This window comes from Anopheles coluzzii, chromosome 3 (genome assembly GCF_943734685.1).
Source record: "Anopheles coluzzii chromosome 3, AcolN3, whole genome shotgun sequence".
NCBI classification, from domain to species: domain Eukaryota; kingdom Metazoa; phylum Arthropoda; class Insecta; order Diptera; family Culicidae; genus Anopheles; species Anopheles coluzzii.
The window spans coordinates 31,592,093-31,611,329 of record NC_064671.1 but is presented as its reverse complement, the minus strand read 5'-3'; the positions used below and the strand labels follow the sequence as shown (position 1 = coordinate 31,611,329).

Sequence of the window (19,237 nt, the reverse complement as noted above, 5' to 3'; positions counted from 1 at the left end):
GGTTTTGGGGTTTTGGACGCACGCACACAAAATGCTATGAACCGAATGAAAATCGGACAGGAAAATGTTTATAGATTTAGTAAGAGTAGTAATATCCGGTTTCCTTCGTTCGTTCCTTATGCGCAAAGCATATCGCTCTCCATCCCCCCTACAGGGCAGTGTGTGGTGCCGGGGTCAGCCTGCTGTCGGGAGGACGTCAGCCGTTGGCAATGTGTGTGTGCACCAGTTTTAGGCAAAAAAAGAAGCAGGGAGCCAAAATTGAGGAAATTGATTTTTGATCTTGTCCAACGAAAACCGATGGCGAGATGAGTGAGTGTCTGTGCGTTTGTGTTTCTTTTTTCGTCTTTTATTATCATCATGCTGCTGCTGTTCGCTTTTACCCCTTCGTTTTTTGTTTTATTTCTCCCCCCTCCCCGTCTCTTCTGGAGCCTTTCTGTTAGTGGCTGTCTCTGAACGAGCCGAGAATGCACATTGCCGTTGGGCAAATTCTTGCCCAATACCAATTTGGACTGCGTGTTCCAATTTAAAAAGAAAAAGGATGAAATGAAAAACCCACCCTCTCTCTCGCCCTCAACACTATCCCCTCGGTCGGCCGTGTCGTGTCTGCTACGACGGGAAGTCTTAAATTATCTCCCGTCCCTAAAAGAAATGAGGCCACGGCACTGGTGTGTCCACACACTCGCGCGCGCGCGGCGGTAGATAGTGGTGGGGCGCCGCCTGGTGCATTAATTAGGAGAGCCAAACGCACAGGCAGACACAAGCACCACACACTCCGCTGGCGTCCTCAGCTTTCATCCTTTCCAGATTTACAGTTCGGCTGCTGGCTGCACACCCGCGCGCGCACTCTGGCCAGTCCAAAAATTGAAATATTAACTTTTATTTGCTATTTCCGGTCGGGACGGGATTGCTGCTGCCCTTTCTTGCGTCTTTTGGCGTCGAACCGGGATTTACCTCCCTGTCTCTCTCTCTCTCTCTCTCTCTCGGGGCAATAACAACTACAACCGGTTGACCTCGGGAACGCTCTCTCGATGCGACACCCGTGATCGACACCCGTGGGGAGTTCGACAGCGCTTTCCGGTCCATTAATTGCCCCCAGGCTGCGACCCCCCCAATGCGCCGAACGAGAGAGAGAGAGAGAGAGATGATGCTGTGTGATTGCTATAAAGCCACGAAATCGACCGCGCGTGAGTTCAGGGAGTTTGGGGAACCTTTGGTCGTATGGACCCATCCCCCTTCTTCTTCGGTTGGCGCGATTTATCTTCCATCCGGTGTGAGAAATTCCCCGGATGCGAACCCCATTGCGAGCGGACTCTCCTCTCGCTCTCTGTTTGCACCTTTGCTGGCCTTTGGGGGCCGATGTCTGGCTGGTCATTAATTTTACTGTCCGATGTTCCCTTCCCACCCAACGATCCGATTGGTTGGAGGAAGAAAAAAATGACGCAAATTTTTGGAAAATACTTCTGGGTCATGTTCTCTGCTTGGCGGGGAGAGGAGTGTACGCCTAACAGGAAGATCACAAATTCCAACCTCCGAGGTCAGGAAGAAGGCGCCCGAGTGTGTACACCTACGGCTCTACACATTCCGTTGTTTATAAACAACTGCCCGGTGAGCTGTCAAATAGAGCAGGCAGGGAAGAAGAGGGATGTGGGATCTCTACCGCGAAACTATTTGTCTTGGGCGGCGTGCACGAGAAGAGCATTGAAGGTCGATCAGAAATTGGAACTCGTCGGAGACGTGAAATAAATTAGCGCTCCCACAAATTATAAGATTTGGTTTTGTTTTGGGATTCATTATTACTCAAATTAATCCCGATTGGAGTTGGCATGATCATCGTACCTTACATCGTCCCATTGCGTAGAGCTCCATGTAGCGCAGCTCCCGGGATATATGGAAGGTGAATTACGTGATCGCCGCACTCTTCTCCAAGATGTGTGTGTATGTTTCCACGCATGCCTCACAAACCGGAAAAGCGGCACACCGTCAAGTCGATCGGTTTGTCATCGGGTAATCAACGTCGTTATACCTCACCGAAAGCAACAAAAAAACAACCTCCGAAGTGTGCCTGACGACTCCCGGTGGTTGAAGTGCAGGAGGAGGGAGTGTTACTTAATCGTGTTATATGAATTTTAAAACGTTTGACCGACTTTCCAGCGCTCCGTTTTGCGCGCTCTTTCTTTCTTTATTTCGCTCTCTGCGCGTTGCGTTTGTTACGGGTGCGTGTATGCCGCGTTTCTTCCGCTTTCTTCCAGCGCTCTCATCCCCAACCAACCGCCTACGTCTTATGAAAAATTGCACCTTTTTTTTAGATTTGTCTTCTGTCTTGCCTCCTGCCCCCGGCTCATGTCTCGTAATCAACCGACGAGACAGGAGAGAGAGAGATAGAGACAGAGAGGGGGCTCTTGGGGATGGAGATGGTGGCACAGTGAGTAAAGGTAATCAAGTAACCACGCAACAGCAAACTCCAGCGGAACTGTGTGGAGCACTATTGAAGAAAAGCCGACATCGTGACGTAATGGGCGGCCCCTCTCTCTCTCTACCACCACCAACAGTACGATCGTTGGCGATGATCGTGTGGTGTGTGAAAGGGAGAGGGTTTTGTTTCGTTTTCTTACGGCCTGTGGTCGTCGGCAGATGAAATCTGCCCACAATGTGTGTCGGCGTTGAGGTACTACTACTACCAGTACTCTAGTGTGTGACGTAACACTCTGAGGCTCAAAGGGAAGTCCAAACGAGCCCTCTACTCCCCTATCCAACAGTTATTGTGGCTGCACCTCTATCTCGACGAAATACATACGGCGGAGACGCCAAGACTCAATCTCACGTTCAAGCGGAACTCAGAATAGCTCACGACGACGTCCAACCGTCTGGGTTAAGGCGCAGCGCAAATGTCACACAAATCCCTCTACTATCTTCCTAAGGCTCATAGTCTCAAAACGGAATTAAGTAACCTTTTGTTGTGTACACCGAGCACCAGGCATAGCTTAATTTATTGAAGTAACAATGATCCCCCAATGCGCGAGACATGAAGATCCGGGAATGATATGGATGATGGGGGCCACGCTGCGCGAAATGTGGTGCGACATTCCGTGACGCATTTCTATCCAGAGCGGCTTAGTAGGGGGGGAGGTCATCTTTTTTTCTCTCCTGAAGGCCTAAAGATGAATACAGCATTGTTGTGTTGACATCAACCCGCTCTCAAATCCAAAGGTGTCAGTTTTTTAAGTCCATTTCTTTTTTTCCATTCTTAAATGACAAGAAGAATGCCAAACACACCTTCCTCCTTGTCCACAGTGTGACGAAATTATGATGACAATTTCGATCCATTTCGCTCCAACCCGGTAACGAGCGAAAGAGGCACACAGATAAGACCATTCTTTCAGGCTGATCTGACAGCACGCATCGGAGGCCCCAGCTCAGAATGCAGATAGATCGTGTCATACCGCGTGGTGTCTACTTAGGGATGGAATAAGATTGTTGTTTGCGCTCAGTGTTTGACAGAAGCGTCTGACGGCGGCGTCTATTTCGTTTCACAGTTATTCAACGCTTTCCTAATTTATTTTGAAGGAAGCAAAAGAATATCCAATAAAGTCTGTGTGTGCGTGTCCGTAAAATGCCCCAGCAGACACTCGGCATACATTGTTGTGCGGCTTTCGCAGAGGATTAAGCGTTTCTCCATCATGCCTTACGACGACCAAAGCGGGGAGGATCGATGATTAGTCACACACAGCAGCCAACCGGAAATGAATAAGCCAACTCTCCTCTCCCCACACACTCATTCGCACACACAGACTCCCGCAGTCTCGGCGTTGCGTCATTATCCGCTCGTTGCGGCTCAAGTAATCGACCCGTTTAGTGTGTGTGTGTGTGTGTGTGTGTAGTGTGCCTGCCCTAGTTTAATGGACGACGCGATTGAAGCGTTTTAATCGGTTAATTTGCGCGAGCGAGATTAATTTCCTCTTTAGGAGAGAAATTGATTTTTAAAACACCTTATTACGCCACACACACACATTTGGCTTTTTTGTTTTTCGTTTGTTTCGCCCTCAGGAGTACACACACCTGTGCGTTATTCATGCCCATGCTGGTGGTCAATATTCCCATCGGAAAGCAGATTTTGTGTCCCCAGAGATGACAGAAGGTGTCAAAAGGCGGGCTTGTTGTGTGTGCGTGGATGGTAAAGGGCATCTCTACCTGTAGTTTGCCGTACAAATGGCAGCGTGGCACACGTTTACTTACACGCGAGTGGTGTAGTGGATAGCGGTGGCGATCGAGATGAGCCGTTTGGGTATAGGGATAAAGTGTGTGCCGGCGGCGATCGCGTTACGTCACGTCGACACGTCGACTTCTCCAAGCCACGCTGTGGGAACAAATACACAGCGTGGAGAAGCTAAGTTGTGCGTGCGCTCGCCGATGCGGTACCAAACACAATCTCTATTCATCTTGCGCGCACATTCCACAACAAGGAAGGGATGTGTGGGACGAGGAAGGGTTGAGATTTGTGCGTGTTTTTTTTTCCTTCTTCTCCAGTACGTACATCCCACTTCCAGAAATGTGCGCTTAAAAAGCAAACCCGCTCACAGGTTGGAAACGACAGGAAAGCAAACGATCATTACCATTCTCTCGTCTCTGGCTTCCTTCATGTTTCGTTGCTGTGGTGTGTGGTGGAGAAAGAAGCAAAATTGTCAAAAAAAAAATAAAACGGTCTCATTCCCCGGTCGCAAGGGATCGTTTTTTTTATTACGGAGAGGACACACAAGGACCGACATTAACGACAAAATATTATTACTGAAACAACGGATGGATGGACAAAATCCCATCCTCTACGAACCCGAACTCCCGATTGGGGGGACCTATCTCTCTCTTTGGAGCTTGCTTCATTTCACCTCAAAAACCCCACCCTGTTCCCTCTGAAAGACGGAAAAAGACCCACGAGACGGTGGCAGACACACGGGAAGCAGGCAACACACACTCGCACTGGCAAGGGGAGAAGAGAAAAAAGCCAAATCCCCCGCGCGCCGACTTAACGATATGCAAATGAGATGAGAGATCGTATAAAGGTGGCGTAAGGTGTGGTGGTGGCAAACGAACGGCAGCCGCAAACATTTTTAAGGAAGTTTAAGCCTAAACGAGTAATGGTGGATGCTGTTTAGGCCGAGCCCCAGCATAACCAACACGTTTTACAATCTGTTCTGTTCCGTTTCGTCTTCCACCCTATGTAAAAACTCTCGCCGTTGGGGGGTTGAAGGGAAGGGCAAAACATCGTCGAGAGTTAGAACTTCAAACACAATCGGTGATGATCGTTGAGTTGAGTTCCGCGCGTTGTGAGAACCCACCCCCCCGATCAAGAGACGCGCGATCCACGCAATTCAAGTGAGCACACACCGGAGCGAAAAAGGTGTGTGTTGTTGGCACACCGCACTATCATCTTCCATCTTTCCCCACACCCGCTTCCTGTCTCACCCACTGTTTCTAAAAGCTTGATCAGCGATCGATCGAGATCGAGAATTGAGATCAGTGCGCCATTTCCTGACTTCTTGCTCTGGCTCTGGCCGTTTGCTACAGGAAACGGTTTACCATCCCGAGAATGGAGTGTAGAAATATCAAAGCCGTACACTGACCACCCACCACCTGCGCCGATGTTAGGTACCTTTCCATAGAGAAGGAAAGGTAGTGTGTAACATCACGCTTCCTCGTTTGCACATTTAGTAACGCCGCCAATACACACTCTCACTTCCTGTGCTTAGGCTTACATTCCACCCGCGTACTCGATAAAAAGCGATGTGAGAAACTGGGAATCAATATTTATCTTCACCACCCCAAGAACAATCCAGACAAACTCGTACCGAAACCCTCCCGAGTGAGATGTATTTTAATCCGGCTGGATCCTAAATTCACCCTTCACACTTTTCTCCACCCCAAAACAACTCTCCACAAAGCGCGCGGTAGTATTAGCCGATTGCAATTTTCATTTTCATTTGAAGGTTACTCCCATTACTCGGAGCTATACACGCGGTTGGGGAAGATCTTCCGGTAAAACGGAAAGCAATTGCGCGAAGCGTGTGATTTATAAACTTGATCCTCCTACTACAAGCAGCCTCCCGGCTGCTTTTGCTGTGGGTGGATTGGTTGGCATGGAGGGAGGAGTGGTGGTTTTGTTTAGCATTTTTGTAAATATTCATTCGATGAGAACATACTTCTGCCTCGTAGAGGTACATTGGAGAGTTAGGTATCTCTGTGGTGTGTACTATTAGTGCGATCGTAAATACAGAGAGCTCCCCCGATCGATCCTCTCCTCCCTCTGTGTCTCTGTCCGTTGTATCGATGTTAATGCATGTTGTGACGCAAACTTAAAACCACCGTTACATCGTCGGTCCGGCTCGCTACGGCGCGATCTTCTGATTCTGACACAGTCGCCGCCGCTGCCGTCGTCGTCGTCTCGTCTGTGTTGTGTACTTATTTTAATGACTTCCTTTTCCCACCGCTACTTCTCAGTCCGTGAATCGATCAGTAGCTATGGAAGGGAAAGGAGTTGGTTGGAGAGTCCTTCCGAAGGGTAATTACGGTACCAGAGGGAGGACAACCACAACACACCAAATACCCCAGGCGGCAGCAGGATGGAATGGGTGTAATGATACCCAGCATCTTCTGTGTTTGGGAAGATCCCTGTCTGGCATAAGGGACAGAGCAAACAGGTTCGTTCGAATTCGATTATCGCTTAATTACAGAGGGGCTCACATCCGGGAGTGTGACTTCAAAGTTGTTGTACTCCAATTTCTGAGCCTACGGGACAAGTGGTCCAAATGATCGTAAGAAGCATCTGAGGAGTGTACCGAAACTCGGAGCTCTTATCATCAAGTCCTCAAGCCATCAGCTTGACCGTAACGGAGAGCTCCTCCCGTGTGGAATATGTTGAACTGAAACTATCCAACGAGAGAGGAAACAACACTACCTTTATCCAACAAAACCACACGGGGAAAGAAGTCAAAGATGAAACCTTCAACCATAAACACACGCACGCACCATGAACTTTATTTATAATATCATTTTAGTTTCCGTTTAAACCGGTTCTATATGGTCGAGAGCTCTCTTTCTTGACGTCCGGCAATCTTCGCGTTGATGCTGTTTTTCGCACTGCCCAGCTTCCCGTTCTTCTAGTGGAACGGTAGCGCGCTCGGGCAGGTTCTGCGCTTTCCACGAACAGCAGAGAGGCAACCGCAAAATCTGTCCAAGTGAACAGAAAGGGTAACATAATTGCGGAAGGGGTGGGGGGGGAGGGAGGAGAAGGGTGAGAGAGACTGCTGGTTCTGCTCGTTTCCTCTTCTCGCTCATTAACCACGGGGTAAGGTGCGAGCATCACTCCGTTCCAAAACCGGTGAGGAGCCGAGGCGGCCCCCCTGCCTATGTTGTTCTCATATTTCGCTTACTCTCTCTACTGCTGGCTGGCTGGCGGCTGGTTTTAAGCGCCAACGAATGGGGAAAATCCACCAAGCCAGCATCATCAGACCCAAGGAGAGGGAGGGGGGACTCTTTTCTGTCTCCTCGGCCGGAGTTGTCGGCGGAAACGAACGCGACTTAATAAGTAAAACACAAAATTAACACACAACAACCTCTGCATAGCCCCAGCGTACAACAGCATTCTTTTGCTTGTGGAGAGAGGAACTCTGTGGCTCCGAGGTAAAGGAGGAGGAGGGTCATCCCTTTTGATGGGAAGAAAGAAGTCATCTTACGCAGACGCGCGCAGCAGAACCTTAAAGAGATCCGAAGCGATTGGACGAAGCCGTAGAGAGGGGGGAGCACATTGGACGACGAAGTACATTGCAATTCCATTGCCAATTCCTATGGGGAGACGGAGTTGTCTAAGAAGAGGCAGCGCAAAATGAGAAGAACACACGCGGTTCCGGATTGAATAGAGCGTCTAATGAGAGATCCTTTTACCTCCACCATCCAGAAGATCTCGTGATCTTCTTTTCAAGCTCGTTTTTTTTTTTTGCATACCATAAAGAGACTTGACTATGTATTCTTTGCTTTCCTCTTCACCTTTTACCAGTTTATGGAAGGATTTGTTTCCTCCTTCAACAAGAAATACTCACGTCACAAGTGAGAACGAAACATTCATCATTCGTCATGCGGTGTGCTTGTACCCTCATCACTAGCTCCGTTGGCCAACCTCTTATTGTTGGTCGTCGATATCGTGTTGTGTATTGCCCTGCAATAGCTCTTCTTCCGCCTTGGATCCGGGAAGGAATGTTTCATTTGTCTCTCTGCTCTTTCCTTTCGTCTGATTCTTCCAATGCGCCTTCGGGCGCAAAAGCTTGAAATATACGTTCCAGGCTCCTCAGTTCCCAGCTACATTTTACCTCTTCCTGAACGCCGTACAAGGAAGAAACCGGACACACACATAAAAAACTCAAAGGGTCAATAATGTGGAAGAGAGATCTGGAAAAGAAGACTACGCCTTTCGCCTCCTGCTCCTCCTTCTCCACCCTGCGCGACAGAAGCTCTTTACCCGCACGGACAGCAGGTTCTCCGGTCTTGCGCGATTTCAATGTCCTGTGCTGATGATCCCGCCCCTGATCGGGTTCCGGTGGGAAAAAAGCGCGCTGGAAACTGTAGCACCACGCTGCTCGCCAGAGTTCGATCCACTCGGAAGGGAAGCAACAACAACAACAACAAAAAACGCGACCCCTTTAGGGAGAAGTGCCATGAGAAGAATGAACACAGGGGCAAGTGAGTGAAGAAACACACTCTCGGCTGCTGTGCGGTGTTACTGCTTCCGTGATTCTTCAAGCCCGAGTTCTCGCGATCGCGAATGTGTTGCTGTACGTACGTACGATCGCCGTACACTTCCTTCATCCTGCCCAACCTCTGGGGTTCTCCACTCTCCACCCCCCCGCCCCTCACCCCCCTTCAAGAGGCCGCAGGAGATCATGGGCAGTGGAATGCGAGTGTTGCGCGAGTGATTCGGTTGATGCACCCTCTTCTCTCGGCAAACCCCAATATGGCGGGGGAAATCCCGCGTCTGTGTGTGGAAAGGAATGGCAAAGAATGCCTGCGCGAACACACACTCTGCAATGGATCCGCATTTGGTGGATCCGTTCTGGTGGTGCTGTTGCTGCTCCGTTCCCGTTCTTGATTTTTGTGCGGTAAGACAGAGAGAGAGGCGTCCCCCAGTGTGGTGAGTGCAGGAAGATGCACATTAATGCCACTTCCTGATCGAGGTTTTGCGATTACGACTTCTTCTGTAGGGCGAGAGCAAGAGAGAGAGAGAGAGGTCAGACCGAAGAAAATAAAGCAAAAAAGCGCGATCTGAAATGGGATTCGTAAGGCAAGTGCAAAGCCGCAGTTGCTGCAGTTGCAGTACAATTCGTGCAAGATGATCGCACGCCCCCGGGGGAAGGCAAAGAGTTGTCAGAAGATGATGGGATGCGGGATGCTATGGGGTAAGTGCATTGCGCTTTAGCGGAACTTGTGCGCTCGCTTTATGACTATGAAACATTGCAGCAGCACCAAAACACACACACACACGATCCGCATGAGTCTTGGTCTTGCTTGGTGGCGTTTTGCAATGAGATTTTGGTTCTTCTGGTGGTGCTCGGAGCGGGAACGACGATGCATATACACACGTTTATTAATAGAATCTTTCCGTGTATGATGATGTTGGTCGTTTGCTCAAGATGTGTTTTTTTTTTTTGTTCTTTTTAAGACGAGTTATGCGAGAGTAAGTATGTGTGTGTGTTTGTGTGCATCAGAACAAGCATTTCCGCTTGTTGATAGTGCGAAACGCTCGTTTTCTTTCGTGGATCCATAAGAAGAAGTGCAGAGCGTGATCTTCGGACTTGTTGGCCATATTTATTGAATTCTCCTGGCAGCATCCTCTTTCACGTCCGGATGCGATTTTCGTCGACCCTGGAGGGGCGGGGAGATGTTCTAATCTTTAATTCCGAAATTTAGTATGCTCTCCCTCTCTTGCTGGAAGATCGAAGAGAGAGGGTGAGGAGGAGTAGGGGATCGATTGTTTGTCGCTTAGAACCGGTGCTAAATTCAGGTTTGTTTATTCTAATCATTCGCGCACTCACTCAGGCCAGGCTCTCCCGGATCTCTTCCGATCCCCAACGACGACGACGAAGACGACGATCGCGCTGTGCTCGTCTTATCGCCCATGCCGGATTTGAATAACAAAAACACCGCCACCAGTACACACACAAACACGCGCGGGGAGTCAGAGATGCGCGTAAACATTAGTTTAGCTTAGCCGAAGAAAGGAAGAAGCAAAAGGTTCATGGTCTTTTTTGCGTTCGATGGGGAAGAAGTCAGAATTCGGCGAGATGTTAGGGATGTGTTTGGTTAAAGAAGACGGGAGAGCGGCAAAGGGAGAAAGCCCACAGATCACGATCGTTTGATTGTGTCATCGACACACGGGGAAGTTTGAAACGCATTTGCAATTCTCATGCTTTTCGGGGGAACTCTACACCGATTCGGCGACTTTGAAATGGAAGAGCATCAAACGAGCGTGGTTGCAGAGAATCCCTGGGATATTTGAAGCTCGCAGTGGAATGGGACCATGCGAGATCTCAGCTTTTGATTTCAAAACTTTAAATCCCGATTTTACGCACGCACAGTTGAGGACTCATCTTCTACGTCGTCGTCTACACCTTGTCATCTTCTCAATTCCCATGCCGAGTGTGTTTTGGCCAAATATTTGTCCACCTGTGAGCGTGCTTGGGTGCGAGTCGTTAGACCCAATGGAGAATGGGTCACCACACCATTAGCTGGGGGCAGAAGTTGAAAACCATGTTTGACACATTTTGTGTCTTTTGCTGGTCTGGGAGGAGGAGGATCATAAAAAAGGAGGTGAATAGGTGTCTCCAATGGGGGTGCAAAGGGAGCATGAAGATCTTCCAATCCTGAGACAGATCTTGCCCAAGAGAGTCGCCAGAGTCAAGTGTGTGTTTGTTGAAATGTTTCAAAATCTCTCAAAACCGGAGGAAACACGCTCCAAGGGGTATGAGTGTCCATTTTCCTGGTGCGTGTTCAATATTACCTCTTTCTTTCCCGTGCCACACCTTTTCTCCTCTTAAACGAAGAAGGGAAGAGTGTTTAAAAAGCAATGATGTGAAAAATAATTAGCGACCTCCCAAACCAACTCCCCCCGCGTGTCCCTTCAGTGGCCAAGAGAAATAAAACGATCCCAGAAGATCGCTTAAACTCTACGGCTACGACTCTCAATGTGTGTAAGCGCCGCCGAGGTCACTCTCCCGGGCGCTGTTGTTGTGTGATGCGCGCTGGGAAGGATGGCCGGTTTGCACAGGAAATGGGATGGACAGGAGCAAAAGACCACAAGAGAGAACGCGCAGCATAAACCATCATCATCATTACCATCGCCGTTGTGTGTCCGCGTTCCATGTCTATCTCTCCCTCTCTCTTTCGCGGTGTTGTTGTTGTCTGTTTGCCCGTGCGACCTCCTTTTCCTGCCTCTACATGTGGCTACACACGCGCAGCACAATCCACCTCTTCCTCCCTGGATGCTGCGGTCTGAACCCGCTCCCCCCCCCCCCCCCCCTCCACACGCACGGGGAGGGAACCCTTTTTCTTTCTTCGGTCTGAGAAAAAAGGCGAGACGAACGACGAAGAAAGAGAAACACTACCAACCTTTGAAAGAAGCAGGCATGGAGAAATATTTTTATACATATCATAAAAAAAATCAATTTCCGCTGAAAACCTGAACTAGCGGATGTTATTTGAATACATTCTCTTCTTCTCACGTTCTTTGCGCGCGCTTTGTACCTCTCAGCCGTCGTCGTCTTCGTCGTCGTCTCCGCTGATGCCCCCTCCTCCGTCCCTTTTTTTCGTAGGTCCGCTGGGCAAACCATTCTCGCCTCCCGCTCCTCTGACTTCTCTCTGGTGATCTTCCGAGTTTGATCATCGTCGGATCTTCTTCCCATCGGGTTTTGTTGTCGGGAGTCGGGAGGTGCTTTTTTTACCTTCACTTCTGTTCCAACCTGTGTTGTCTATCTGCTGGTGTGTCTCGGGGTGGTGAGTTCGGGAAGACTTTCCGACTTCGATCTCGCCCTGCCCGTGTTTGCCAAGAAGAAAGAACGACGGCGCGAAAAAGAAACGTAACTAATAGTACGGTGGTACGGTGACTGGGCTGTGCTTCTCTCTGCCCTAGTGGTGATGGATTCTCGCTATCTTTCACCTTTCAATTCTCTCGCCCCTTCGTTGATGTGTGTGTTTTTATGTGTAAGGTGGAATAGGATATTCAGCAGCATCCAGACTCGGGGGAAAATACGTTATGCAAAGCTCTTCAACATAAAACGTTCGGCTAGACATGTATATATGTATGTTGGAAAACATCTCCTGTTTCGTCTAATGACGTAATGCCTCTTAAAATCGATGATCCTAACATACGATCATGTAGAACATTAGAGCTAAGAATTGACTTGACCTTTTCTTCCATATACACACACCGAAACTAATCGATTCGTTTCTATCTTTTCCACTTGCAGATAAAAATCATCCAATCTGGCTCCAACGTGCGTCCTGCTGTCAGTAGCAAACGCAAAAGCACCACCACCACCATTAAAACAAGAACGCCAGCACGATTGCCACCATCGGTCGTGATCAGCAGCAGGCCAGCAGCAGCAGCGTAGTGGTGTCCGGGTGTCGTCAGCCGGAGGAGAAGGAGATCGAACGCAGCAGCAGCAGCAGCGTCCCGCAATCATCGTCCAACAGCGCTGCCGCCGCAGCCCTCTTTGCCGCAGCCATGAAGCTACTACCGATCCCGCTCTCCCCGCTCAATGCGCCGCCCCCACTGGGGCTGTGGAACTCAGAGCTACTCTGGCGCTACCCGCCCGCCCCGCCCAGCCCGCTGGCTGACCTGAAGACACAGCTCCCGCCCCAGCTCAACACAGACCCGCGCATCTGGGGCCGCGATGAGGTGGTCGTCTTTCTGCGCTTCTGCGAGCGCGAGTTCGACCTGCCCAAGTTCGATCTCGACCTGTTCCAGATGAACGGCAAGGCGCTGTGCGTGCTGACCAAGAACGATCTGGCCGAGCGCAGCCCGGGCGCCGGCGACGTCCTGCACAACGTGCTGCAGATGCTGATCCGCGACGCCCAGACGCTGCACCGCCATCTGCCGAGCAGTCCGGTCACGCCGACCGGCCGCTACCCGCTATCGCCCCACAGCCACCCGCCCACACCGAACTGGAGTGCGCTGGCCCCGCCGGACAGCCCGTTCTTTCACAGCTCGCACCTGCAGCAGTTTATGGCGGCGTCGAACTCGGTCACACTCAGCCCAGCACCGTCGATCGATTCGCAGGCCGGCAGTCCACCCTCGCAGAGCCACGGCGAGCAGAACGTGTTCCAGCAGCAGCAGCAACAGCAGCAGCAGCACCACCATCAGCAGCAACCCCCCAAGTCGTCCTCCGGTGCGGGCTCATCGTCCTCCTCTTCCACGTCCTCGTCGACCAATGGAAGCGGTGGCAATGGGAGCAGCGCTAACGGAGGAGCAGCCGGGCCGGCCACCAACGGTACCAACGGGCTGATCAGCAGCAGCAGCAGCACTACTAGCAGCGTCGCCAGCAGCACCAGCAGCAGCGTCAGCAATCAGTCCGACTCGGACGAAGAGCACGCGACGGTGGGCAATGGTACGGCCGCCACTTCCACGACCGGCCCCGGCTCGTCCAACGGCAACGGGTACCATCCGCTGCCCCTGTCGCATCCGGACAGCAAGCTGCCACTGATCGCCACCCATCCACCCCAGCAGAGCCCCCCGCTCACGCCGATCTCGAAGGAAACGCAGCATCTCGGCCAGCTGCAGCTGCTCGACACGAAAACGCTCCAGTATCCGGTATCGTCCCTGCTGAACGGTTCGTCCGGCAACGGCGGCAGCAATGGGGGCAGCTCGCGCGAACGTGAACCCTCGTCCTCGAGTGCGGCAGCCACCGCTGCTGCCGTGGCCGCGGCCGTGCTCGGCCTCAAGGGAGCCGCTTCGAACGGTGGCGGTTCGTCCGGCTCGTCCGGGTCCGGCTCAGCGCCCAGCACGCCCGGCGCGTTCCTGCCCGTCAAGCGCGAGTTCTTCCCCGACAGTCCGGAACCCAATACGAGTAAGTTTGCTACTTCTTTTCTGGTCCTTTTTGTGCTTTTCCCTCTTCGCCCCATGTTTTACCCCATTTCTCTGGTGTACGGTGCTACGCAAGAACACTACCTTACAGGCACGCACACTACACTATACTCTCTCTCTCTATCTCTATCTCTCGCTCAAGTGGATAGCAAGGATGCCATGGTGTCCCTCTGTCCACTTGAGACCATAACTATCCCCTTCCCCTTTTCTATCTTCCTTTCACAATTAATTTCACATTAAAAAACATACAAAAACCGGGAATATATACTCACCCATTGTTTTTTTACCACCATTATCGCACACACACACCACCCAACCCAACCTAAACCAACCAACCAAACACACACACACAAACACAAACCAACTCCAACACCCTTGGTTTCCCCCCACACCCGTCCCGCCCATTGTCACACGTCCAGTTTCGTCCGGTTCGCTTTCAGACGGCCGCCTGCTGTGGGACTTCTTGCAGCAGCTGCTGAACGATCCGAGCCAACGGTACAGCAGCTACATCGCGTGGAAGTGCCGCGACACGGGCGTGTTCAAGATCGTCGACCCGGCCGGGCTGGCCAAGCTGTGGGGCAAGCAGAAGAACCACCTGTCGATGAACTACGACAAGATGTCGCGCGCCCTGCGCTACTACTATCGCGTCAACATACTCCGGAAGGTGCAGGGTGAGCGCCACTGCTACCAGTAAGTATTCTTCTCTTTTCTTGAAATCTTTTCCGCTTTTCTTTTGCCCCCGGCTGTGCAGTACTAAAGCGGCACTTCTTCTCCTCCCACTTCCCACAGATTCCTCCGCAATCCGACGGAGCTGAAGAGCATCAAGAACATCTCGCTGCTGCGCCAAACGATGGCCGCTAGCCAGGCGGCCGCAGCAGCCGCCGCCGCCCAATCGAACGGCAACGGTGGTGGCGGTGCCAGCGAGCGCAACGGCGACCGGGGAGCGTCCTCGGTCGTCGGCAATGGTTCGGCCAGCAACGGTGGCAGCAGCAACAACCCGCTAATGTCGCTGCTCCCGAACGGAGCGAACATTCACCATCTGGCTGCGGCGGCTGCGGCCGCTGCCGCCTCCCAGAACGGACCGCTCTCGCCATCGTCCTCGTCCCCGTCCTCGTCGCCATCGGCCCTGCACCATCACCATCATCATCTGCAGCAGCAGCATCAGGCGGCCGCCGCGGCCGCCGCAGCAGCCGCCGCCATCCATTCGCACCATCTCGCAGTACAAAATGGGGCCGCCGGGGGAGCGGGCGGCGGGCCGCACCAGCGCAACATCAAGATGGAAACCGACCTGGACGACCTCAAGCCGACCGATCTCAGCACGAACGATCGCAAGTTTAGCTACGGATCGCCCGTCAACGGAACGGACTGCTACCCGTGAGTGTCTTTTTTGTAGAAAATTCACTTTTTTAGTTGTGAATTTGTCATTTTAATCGCTTCTTTATGGTCATTTGCAGACTGATTCGCAATGCCAACGGACTGACAACGATTCAACTGCTGAGGCAGCAGCAGCAGCAGCAGCAACAGTCGGAAGCTGGTTCGCCTCCGTCCTCGCCAACGCCCCTGTCGATCAACTCGCAGTCGCTGCACACGATCAGCAGCAACCTGCACCATCTGCACCAGCAGCAGCTTCAGGCGCAGGCAGCGGCTGCGGCAGCGATTGCGGCAGCGGCCGAAGCCCGCCACCAGCAGGACGCCGCGGAGCAGCAGCAGGACCATCCCCTTCACCACCAGTCGTCGTCGTCGTCGTCGTCGCATCACCAGCACCAACACCACCACCACCCGGCACGGAACGGTAGCCGAAGCAGTAGCACGAGCGGTGCGAGCGACCACGACCACCGGGAACCGCACGATCGCGACCGTGATACGCCCTCGCCCGCCAACAGTGAGTCGTCCGCGCACCAGTCGCAGCAGCATCACCACAGCATGCACGTGAAAAGCGACGACGACAGCATGATGCCGACGGATCTGAGCAAATCCGAGCCGATGTACTACAAGTAAGCAGAGGAGGGGAGCGCTCAAAAGGAGGTGGTGTGTCGGGAGAAAACGGCGAGGAAGGGAACGCCCAGCAGCAGCAGCAACAACGACGGCGGCGGCAGCGCATCAACAGCATATGATCTCAACAGTACAAGCCCCTCACTACTACTACCCACTACTACAGCAGGATCATCTGCCAGGTGTGTCAATTTGAAGCAATACAGAGAGAGAGAAGGAAGGAGAATATCCAGGTCTGTGTGCCATCGCGCGCGTTTTTCGCGTGTCCGCCGCTGTGTTTCGACCACACACCATGCGCTGATGCTGCCCCTCTCCGGTGTGTCCCCTCTGGCGGCGACCATTTACCACCGTGTTTTTTTTTAAATAGTTGTGTTAACCATTGAACGTACTGAGCTTCCCCCTGTTCTTCCTACCCTTTCCCTTTTATCCGCCCCATGGCGTATATCCGCTTAACAATTGACAAACGGCGAAGCTGTTAGAATTCGAAATTAGGATTAGAACAACAAAGAGAGTGCATGTTGACTGAGTAGCGAGTGAGAAAGTGAGAGAGTGAGCGAGAGCGTGCGAAAAGAGAGACAGAGAGAGAGAGACGGTTTAGGTTGCATCTTGTACAGTTTACACACGATCGTAAGGAGCTGAAAATTGATCATTAGAAAAGAAGGGCACCGTGTCACTAATCACCCGCGGGAGAAAGCTTTCTGAGCGACAGAAGAAGAAGAAGAAGAAACCCTTACTTATATGTGCCAATCTGATTTTTGTTCTACGTTTTGTTTTTAAATCACTGTTCAGAGTTTAAGAAGCGGGTTGTGGGAAAGCGAAGAAGCAACAAAACGGAAAAACAAACCGACAAAGTGCTAAACAAAACTAAAAGGGGTTGAAAAATGAAGTTTGAAATTTTAGAGCTCTGTATCACACGACTATTCTACACACTCACTCACAAACACATAGAAGGGAAGCAATTATGCATATAAAACAAACTAGTGATTAACGCCTGTATATTGAACTCGATGTTTGTTTGTTTTTTTTTATATACTCGTTTTTAAAAAAAGCACCTTTTGTGTTTTCTCCCTACCCTTTCCCCAATTATTAGGAGCACACACACACATACGCGCACACATGCACACTCATGCACCATTCGCACACACACACACACACAACTCACCTTTGTACAGATAGTTTAATTTTTGGTAGCGTCAATTGTTAGGTTTAAGCTAAGAGTTAAGAAGAAGCGAGTTAATCTGTTACGGCCAATCGAAATCCCCGAGAACACGAGACAACCGGGCGATGATGATGATGATCACACCTTACTGATATTTTATGACACACAAGGACGCCACAATCGTGCTTCTGCTGGTTCGAATTTATGACGTAAAAGGAAAAAAGAGTACAAGAAAAAAGAGATTGTTGTGGGCGAGGTTTCGTTACGCGGACATGTACCACAAAAAAACTCACACGAGAGAGAGAGAGGAGATCCCCATCCCCCGTTTTGCTACGTGTGCGTGTGTGTGCTGTGTGTGAGATGTGTGTGTGTGTGTGTGTAGTTACTCATTTAGGACTCAAAGGCCGCGAATATGTAGTTGTAATTATTGTAATACTGTTTTGTTTTTTTTTTTGGGTGGAAAAACTTAGTTAAGACGATTTTTTTTTATTGTTTTTCGTTTAGTTTCATTCGCCCCCTCCCAATTCACTATTAAGTGTATGTGTGCGTGTGTCTGTGTGTGTGTGTATGCGTACAGTAGTAGAGGAAGGGTTGGGGCTGTGTAAAGGCCACAAGCGCATAGGTTTAATGTACCTTTAACAAACAAACAAAACAAAATACTTCCCTCCTGGTATACCAATCGGTTCTTCCAATTGGTATACCACACTTTTCCAATTGGCTTCCATTAGGCAGAATAGGATTTAAAAAAAAAACAAACACACCCCACTTCCCCGTACACACATCTCGATGATATAAGATTGATAAGTATGTGATGATTTAGGGAGAGAAAGAGAGAGAGAGAGTGCGCGTACCAAGTGCACGATGAAGGTGTACTAAAAAAGGATTGTAGGGATACTAGAGGCAAAAGATTAACGATCAATGCGTGTTTGTTTGTGAGAAAGAGAGTGAGAGAAAGAGTTTATTGCGTGCGTGTGTGTGTGTGTGGGGTGTTTGGTTGTGGGTGGGTGGGTTATTCGCAGGATTTGCAAAGTGAGTGAAGGTTGCTTTCCCTTTATATACGTTTTGCTTCTTCTAGATAGAGGAGTGTGGAGGATTTAGCTTTTAAAGTGAGATGAAAGCAAATAAGCACAGAGCGAGAGAGAATGATGAAACGATCGAAAAGTTTGTTAGGCGCGGGTAGAGAAATCAATCCATCGATCGGCCCTAGCGAGAAAAGGCATACAACACTATTTCCGATACAACGATCGTGGAAAGCGTTGCAGTTTTCTCGTCCTCCGCGACAAAACGGGGGAGGTGGGTGGATTTTCCCGCATTAGGTTCTTCCCGTTTCATTAGTTTCTTCAGTTAGTTAATGTGCGAAATAGCTTAGGTAGGGAGAGCGAGTTGAGTGAGTTGAGTGAGTGATCGACGAGAGGCTGCAGCGTGGCTTTAGGATAATGGCGATCGACACGCATCGCAACGCAAACGAAATCTTCCTTAAATACTGTGTGTGTGTTTTTTTTTGTCTTTAAGTTTTCATATTGTGTACATTTTCCCCTCCTCTTACCACCCCTTTTCTCTCACACATCCGCGATAGGTTATGGAACATAGTTGTCTTCTTTTTCTTATTATTTTGTAAATATAGTGAACCACAACGCTTTAGTTAAATGGAAATGTAAATCGGGCACTCGTGTTTTTTTCTTTTCATTTTTTTATCGATAAACTTATGTGTTCAAATATCACAAGAATCGGCTAATACAACCCTCACTCTTCTTCCCCCGCAAATCGTTAGTGCACGCCGTCTCACCGATGTGTCGTCCCCTTCAAAATGATGGGAGGCTACTAGTGTTAAGTAGAGTTTATTGGATCGTTTTGTCGTTTCTAAGTGTATAAAAAAATGATTGAATTTATTTGTACGACACAAATGTACAGCTCGGTACATGAGATAAGCGCAAATAATAAAAAGGAAAAATGGATTACACACCTTA

At 50.3% G+C, this 19,237-nt stretch overlaps 1 protein-coding gene across 6 annotated transcripts in view; it reads left to right on the top strand.

The window, feature by feature from the left end:
- Positions 1-19,237, top strand: part of LOC120955097 (ets DNA-binding protein pokkuri) — a 47,087-nt gene extending 27,850 nt beyond the window's left edge. For 5 of the 6 annotated variants that reach the window (XM_040375613.2, XM_049608415.1, XM_040375614.2 and 2 more), the window contains exons 4-7: positions 12,504-14,102; positions 14,539-14,809; positions 14,909-15,493; positions 15,574-19,237. In XM_040375613.2, coding sequence (XP_040231547.2) covers positions 12,761-14,102; positions 14,539-14,809; positions 14,909-15,493; positions 15,574-16,117 — 2,742 coding nt within the window. In that variant the 5' untranslated portion in view covers positions 12,504-12,760 and the 3' untranslated portion in view covers positions 16,118-19,237. The remainder of the gene's footprint in view (positions 1-12,503; positions 14,103-14,538; positions 14,810-14,908; positions 15,494-15,573) is intronic. The other variant, XM_040375618.2, reaches the window with a different exon arrangement.